The 7630-nt window shown below is 33.0% G+C and overlaps 1 protein-coding gene across 1 annotated transcript; it reads right to left on the minus strand.

Annotated features, from left to right (window-relative positions):
* Window positions 1-3724: 3724 nt before the first annotated feature.
* Window positions 3725-7194, minus strand: LOC117207562. Its single transcript, XM_033447881.1, has 2 exons — window positions 6776-7194; window positions 3725-6275 (listed from the first exon to the last, which is right to left on the minus strand). The coding sequence occupies exons 1-2, from the start codon at window positions 7106-7108 to the stop codon at window positions 3918-3920; spliced, it is 2691 nt and encodes an 896-aa protein (XP_033303772.1). The 5' UTR covers window positions 7109-7194; the 3' UTR covers window positions 3725-3917.
* Window positions 7195-7630: the final 436 nt, after the last annotated feature.

Raw genomic sequence — 7630 nt, forward strand, 5'->3', positions numbered from 1 at the left:
TTCCTTTGCGCTGTATAGCGCGAGCGATCTTTTCGGCCGATTGATTTTACTATATCAATAAAATGATGTATCGATAAAATTACGAGATCGATAAAAAAGAACGTAAAGAATCTCAGATACAGCGATGAAATCCGAAACAAAGTTTAAATAAAATTTGTATTTGATCTGTGAATTCGAATTCGAACATGATCTTTGTATATTAGCTGCATCTTGTGCGCTTTTACATCTGTGAATTTTCAAAATTCGCAATTTTGTTGTAACGTTAATGTGTCTGAAAATTACCATTTTCTCTATTCGTTCAGTGGAGATATTACAATTCGGTTTATTAGAATCGATCTTGTCGCATACCAATATATCCAAATTATTATACTCGCGTGCATTCACAAATTTGAGGTGGCAAAGGATTCCGTGGTTTCTGTAACGTCGGAGTAACGCTGAATAGAGAACCCACCAAATATGTACACACAGGATGAAGCGCGTAGATCACGCACGAAAGGAGTGAGAAACTGTACACACGTAGCCACGTACGCGTGCAACCCAATTAGACTCCGAAAGGGTACGCCCTAAGGCCCTTCAGTGTATCGAAATTAATCCGCGCGTAATTCCCCGAAGCTTATTGAAACGCTGTTAGCATATACGTATTATATATGTATATGTACGTAGATATATACGAAGTCTTCCTCAACATGTTCGAGTAAGATTCGAGTAAGCAAATAAGTCATAAAACAGCGTATAATTCGATTTTTCATTGTTAACAATCTGCAAACATTGTAAATATTTACATTAAAATTTGACAAAAATGTTTAATTCCTAATTGTACCAATGTATGTATATGTTTTATTGAAAACACTCCATTGCACGTAATACATATATTTTATTATTTGTCTTTATTATATTATTTATTTTGATAAATTATAATATATTTCAACTTTAAACTCGGAAGTCAAATTTGACGAAGAATTGTATCGAACAATCGTATCTATCATAGATTTACATAGAATGGTAGAGAAAATTCCCATCTCTTTCAATATTCGACGCGTTCGTACGATGATTAAGAACAACAAATTATTAGGCCGTCCGAAAAGTTTCTTTCGTTTTATAAGGAAATAATGGATGCACATTTTTCGTTTTATATTATTTTATCGAATTATTTTGTTCTATCAAGATAAAGATCACTACGTTTGACAGATTAGGTTTCATGTTTCTATAAAGATACATCCTTGCAAAAGACATATCTGTAAAGGAAAGACACTTTTCGGACAACCTAATAGATAATAAAATACGAAAGCAAAGGTCATTCGTTCTTCCATTATGTACAGAACACGTACAGTGTACACAACATGCTAATTAAGGAACTGATGCTATTATATTCTTCCTCGTAAGCGTGGGTGTACATATACGTAAATTTGCGCCCTACATTCTGGACAGACATGTGCAATGGCTTAGATATACCCCGAAATATTCTAAGCGACATCCAGAACGTGCAAGGTTGATAAGGGGCGATATTGCATACACGTGTATTCCACACAATAAGCTGAAATCAGATTAATTTACGATTATAGTGGCGTTGAATTTTTAGCATCTCACTTAAATAGAACAGATCGGAAATCACAACAAAAGTAAATTTACAAAAATAGGATTGCGCGAAACAACCATGTCCGAATCGCATAATCAAATTATTAGATCGTTGTCTAATCCAACCAACACGTATTTTTCTTTCTAAAACTAAAAGAATTTATTCTTTTAAGCTAGGTATCACTCGATTCTCGATTCCTCAAAAATGTTTGTTCTTCATTTCCGGTATCTGGAAATTTACGGTGAAATATTTTAGTATCTAATGATAACTTTTTGCAAAATAATTTTGGAGGTTTTTCTTTTTTTATCGTGAAACGTAGCTCTGCCAGGAATATGATGCGTACTATTACACAGAAATATCCAAAAAAATATGTAAAACAGTGAATGAAAAAAGATAAAGTCCGAGGAGACTAGAAAATGGTGCAGAAAAGGAGACGAAAGGCAGAAGAAGAGGGCCAGTTGGGGGACAGATAATCAAATAACCTGCACGCACCGTATAAATTATCAATCAGGCCGCGATTGTGCAACCCTAACAGAGGGAAAGAGATAGGGAAAGTTGGACAGAGAGAGAGAAAGTTAGTCGTGTTGGTAAGGGTTGTTACACGTCGCCGTTCCAACAGGGCGGAGAGGAAGATCGTGCGAGAGAAGCGTCGTGTCGAGTGACCCTGCAACGGTTATCTTCCCCTCGTGCGTGGGCGTGCGTGGACGTGAGTTCACGCCCTTAGTCTCTGGGATGACACGTGCAAAGAGGGTTAGATGTGTCTGACGTTAAAGGCGACCTCCGCGTATCTTCTCCCTCCTATGCATATTGGAAAATTACATGTGACGGATTTGAAATTCCTGAAGAGGAATAATTACGTGAAGCGTATTTACAGTGAATAGATACAAAAAGTGTAATACTTCAAAAAAAAAAAAAAAAAGAAAAACAATTTTTATCTTTAGTATAACTTCAATTCTTGATCTGGATTATGAAGCTTGAATTATGTGAACTTATTTAGCGAACATATTAATATATCAACTAGTTTCTTTGATAAGAAAACGATGTTATAATTACCAATATAATAAAGATAATGACGAGACGAAGGAATTAATTAATTCTTTTTTTCAAAAGAAAGCCTTGCGACACCTTAAAAATTTATTAAACGGACACAAAGTTTCGCATGTTTGATCTTCAAGAGTAGGGGCAAGTTTTGCCACTAAAAACGAAACAGTAGCCGCATAATTCCGATTTTTTATTCAATCCTACTACGTTCTTGCCATAAAATCACACACATTTTCCCGCCACGGTATCAGGTTCTCATTCGACCGTGAAAAAGCCGGAAGGGTAAATAAAGACAATTACATATTTTTCTTTTGATTCTGAGATTGTGTGGATCCCCGCAGAGACGAATGCACAGAGAGAGAGAGAGAGAGAGAGAGAGAGGGAGCAAAAATACGAGGGTGGCGCGACTGGCAGGGGTTGACATGCGGGCGTAATCCATGCTATGACAGCGAACGAACGGAGCCAGTGGGATGTATGGTGCGTTGATGACATAATTGGTATCATTCGGAATCTTCTTTTGAGGTAACCCATGGGGCATCCCCCTGTACAACAGTAAGTTGACACACACGCCTTGTCCATCTGTACGAACTTACACGACGACAACCTTCTTTTTCTATGGCTCGATATTCTCGATTGATGTAAATAATTGGAATTGTAGAAATTCGAAGTATGGTAAAAAGAATTCTATGGTATCTGCGGCTCTGCGCGTGTTTCGGGGGTAGATTTGAGCATATTGTAAAATGTTTGTGGAAGGGTAGTGATATCATATGAATGCAAATATAATTTGCGGGAAATTTAATAAACGAATTATTTACTAGAATATAACTGTTATACTTATTTAATAAAGTTATACATATACTTACCTCTTACTTAACAAGAAGCTTAAGATTGACCAGAAGCAAATAGACCAGTTGAAACTAGAATTTATTAAAAATACTGTTGTAAATACATAAGAAATTCAGAATTATTTTATTAGAATAACTTAGAAACCTATATAATTTTTATTAAATAAATTTTTAATATTTGCTAGTATGTTCAAGACTTTTTTTCAGAAACGTCCAAAAGTAAAACTGAAACAAAAACTTATTTATATTAATGACCATTTTTCTATATGTGTTTTCTGTGCTATAATGTGTTCTATATGTGAAATTAAAAAATACATATTATAGTTTTCAAATCAATTACAGTCTGCGATGTGTAATTATCACGTTTTCGTATTATCTCAATTCTATTTTTTTATTTTTTATTTCATGATTTCGTCTAGTTAACGTTTTAAGTTCAATAATTAAATCTCACTATATCAGAATTGCGATTTGATTGCTGTAGGCTTTCGCGATCGAAAAAAGTCCAAATTCCTACGTTCCTTATTATAATAATTATTACATGCAATACCCTCCTCATCATTCAAACGAAAACAACATTTCTCTTTAAGACCACTTCTCGCGATACCATCAACTATTTCCTTCGTCAAATAATTCTTACGATTCATTTCTCGTCCACGGTTCGTGACATTTCTCTTTCGTTGATCTTCTTCCGCGTTCAAAATTTCCATTTCTTCATTATTTCCATCTACGATGTTATTAATTTCCAGATTCCCATTTTTGGAAGAATCTATCAAAGTCGACGAATTGTCCTTCGTATCTACGTTACCAACTAGATTATTATCAACGCGATCTTCAATTAAAATCGATTTCGCTTTTAAATTATTTACCAAACAATCCTTAACTTTATTTTTATTTTCTAAATTAGATCCTCCACTTTCCATCGATTGGAAATTTTTCACCGTGTCGATAAAGTCAATCGCTTCATCTAACATCACACTTGGTTTTATTTTCGGTTTCGTTCGAGATCTCACAGAACTTAACCTACACGAATCTTCTTTCAATTCTTTCATCTCTATCTCTTTGTTTTCTTCTTTAGAAATAAACTTGAAATCAAATTGATCCCTCGTCATTGGATTTCTCGATCTTCGACGATTTCCTATTCTTATCGGTAATTTGGAGCAAGCTGAAACTTCGGAACGAATTTTCTTCTCTATCACTATTGGTGAGAGCTGATTGCTTGTCGAATATTCCTTAATCTTCGATTTATCTAATTTTCGTTTCAAACATGCCGCTGTTCTCTCCATAATATTTGTTCTAACTTTCTGATTGTTGGTAACGTTGGAGATGTCGCTAGCATTCACTATTTTCTTCTTGTTATCATTTTCATTCTTCAAAACGCTACCTGGTCTCTTCAAATACTTATTTGCTTTGTTTGTCCATCCAAAAGTATGTTTATTTCCAATTTTACTCTGACTCTTAGATTCACATTTATATTCCTCTTGATTCTTTATAGAATCCACAATTTTAGAATTTTTATGAATATTTGGAATCGTAATTCGACTTTTCTCGAGGTTAGGATTTAATTCTTCTTTTGCTTTTTTGCTGTTTGCTGAAAGTTTGTTAAATCGTTCATTATGAGAAGAAGAAACAAAGAAGTTTCTTTTATCATTAGTAGTTTCTGATGCATTTTGACGTTTTATTAATGGCGATGGATTATTCACAGAATCGTTTTGCGAAAATCTATTTTTCCATTTTGAACAGTCATTATTCTTCGCTGAATGTTTTAGAATTGGATAAGTATTACTGTCTAAAGGAACGTGTTGTTGATATGGATAACCAATTTTCTTATTTTCAGAAACTTCCTTGCATTTTCCATTATTTTTATCGTTCAATGGAATAAAGTCCCAAAAGCTACTTTTAATATTACTCTTTTCAACCTGATTCGACAACGTGTCAAAAATAGTCGAGCTAGAAAGATGTTCAGTGGATGTACAAACATTTCGTAAGTCAGATAAACTGTCTTTATCCACTGCACGATCCACGAATAGTCTTGGTTTGTCTATGGAACGATTAGAATTCGTGTTTCTTAACCTAGAATATTTAGAATATTCGTCATTTGAAATTTTATTATCCTGTTTATTTTCAATTTGATCTAAGTTTTCACAGACATTTTTTGAAAAACATCGTGTTTTTTTTCGTCGATCTATAGGTGATGACCATGTTCTGGATCGAATTCTGTCTGGAGTCAATTCAATCCAGTCTTTTGACATTTTATGTGAATTCGCTAAACTGACTGGTTTTTCGTTTCTTGAATTGTACCTAGAAGATCTGTGATTTCTATGCGATATTTCGTCGATATGGTCTTCAATGTCGTTACAAGAGGACATGTTCAGTCTTTGCCAGTGAAGTTTCTGGTATCCTGGTGAATTTCGTGGGATTTCTGTGGATATGAAGTCTTCTGAATTATCTTGTTTCACAGAGACCATTCCTCTATCGATAATAGGTTGATCAATAAGGTTAGCATCTAATCTATTGTTAGGATAATTGGGACGAGCGAATTTTAATTTAGCTCCAGCACTTTTTGGTCTCGTTGGATGGGATTGAAAAGGATTGTTTTTTTTTATATCGTTTAGAATATTTTCATGAGTTATGTTAGGATTATTGCGAAAGGTGTTTGAGATTTCGTAAGATTCGTCATCTGGTTCACAGGAATTTGATCTTAATCTATCAGGTGATGCTCTTAATTTGGTTCTGAAGTCCTTGGACCCTGGACTTCTCTTGAATTCTACGTTTTCAGTAAAATCTTCATGTGGAGAGTGATTTTGCAAGTAGTACTGTAGAATTAATTAAAAAAAGAAGAAAGCGGGAAAATTTTATTGAAAAATGTTTTCAAAATGATTAACGTGTATTTTTAGTGTAATATTACAAAAATAAACAATTGTTTATTAGCAAAAAAAAATTAAGTAGAATAAAGAAAAGGATGGTAAAAATCAAGCCTTCCTTTATTTGATATAGTAATTAGACCAATTAAATGCCTAGAATATCTTCAGAGCTAAATAAGATTTTAAAAATTTTCAATTTTCTGACATAAGTTTCACCCATAATGACTATACAAAATAGGTTAGGCAATTGTATTGAATAAAATATAAAGATTCGAAAAGCAAAGTCTTCTACAAATTTGTAAACATTAAACGTAAAATATAAATTTCAAATTAAAGTATTAAGTTAAATATGTCTATAAAAAATCTTTTTCTTTAATTTAAATAAAATTTCTGATTTACGTTTAAGCCTTGAATAACTGTAGATACTCATAATTGATTTAAGTAAAATGTACCTGATTAGTTCCATCTTCTTTAAGAATAAAGAAACATTCTTCAGTATCCATTGCGTCTGATTCATTTTGTACGCGAAATCTTTCTCCGTAAGATTTATTTTCGATTTTTTCTGGGCAATACGATTCCCAATTTCCATGTTGTTTTATCTTAGTCAATTTTGGAGAATGAGGTCGATTAATGTGTCGTGCAATTTTAGATACTGGTAATCTGGCATCACAACCTGTATCCGATAATTCAACAACTCTTCGTATATCTTTGGAAGCTTTAACAGAAATTATAGGTGACATGTTATCCATAAAAAAGAATAGTGGGCTGTCCGCGAAGGAATTCATGCTCAAAATACATAAATGACAACTGTATTGCCTAAAAATTGTTAGATGTGTATATTGTGTTTGAAGAATTCACATTGCTCGGTTTGAAATTTCGCGCTAAAATTTCACAGAATTTTGGTCTTCATGAGTCTATTTGATTTTAAGTGTGTCACTTCAAATTTTAAATGAAATAATTATTATTTATTTTAATTGCATTTTTTCGCTGACATTTTTGCGAGCAGATTAATTATATCCATCGTCAAGTGTTTTCGAGTGTGTTCATAAATGAATTGTTATCCTAATTTTGAAAACTTCATAGAACGATTCTATAATTCTTTTAAATGGTCTATTGCAGATCTTTTATTGTCAGTAGGTAAATAAAATATCTGTTAAAATTGATAAAATTTGTTGCATACGTGGCGCTACCTTTTGGAATTCGTTATTATAACACATTCCAGATATCAAATATGATTTTATCACAGACGTCACTTAAAAAAATACATATATTCAACTAGTACGATTGATATTTAATTATTATTAAGT

The sequence above is a fragment of the Bombus bifarius genome, unplaced genomic scaffold (genome assembly GCF_011952205.1).
Source record: "Bombus bifarius isolate JDL3187 unplaced genomic scaffold, Bbif_JDL3187 scf7180000008038, whole genome shotgun sequence".
NCBI classification, from domain to species: Eukaryota; Metazoa; Arthropoda; class Insecta; order Hymenoptera; family Apidae; genus Bombus; species Bombus bifarius.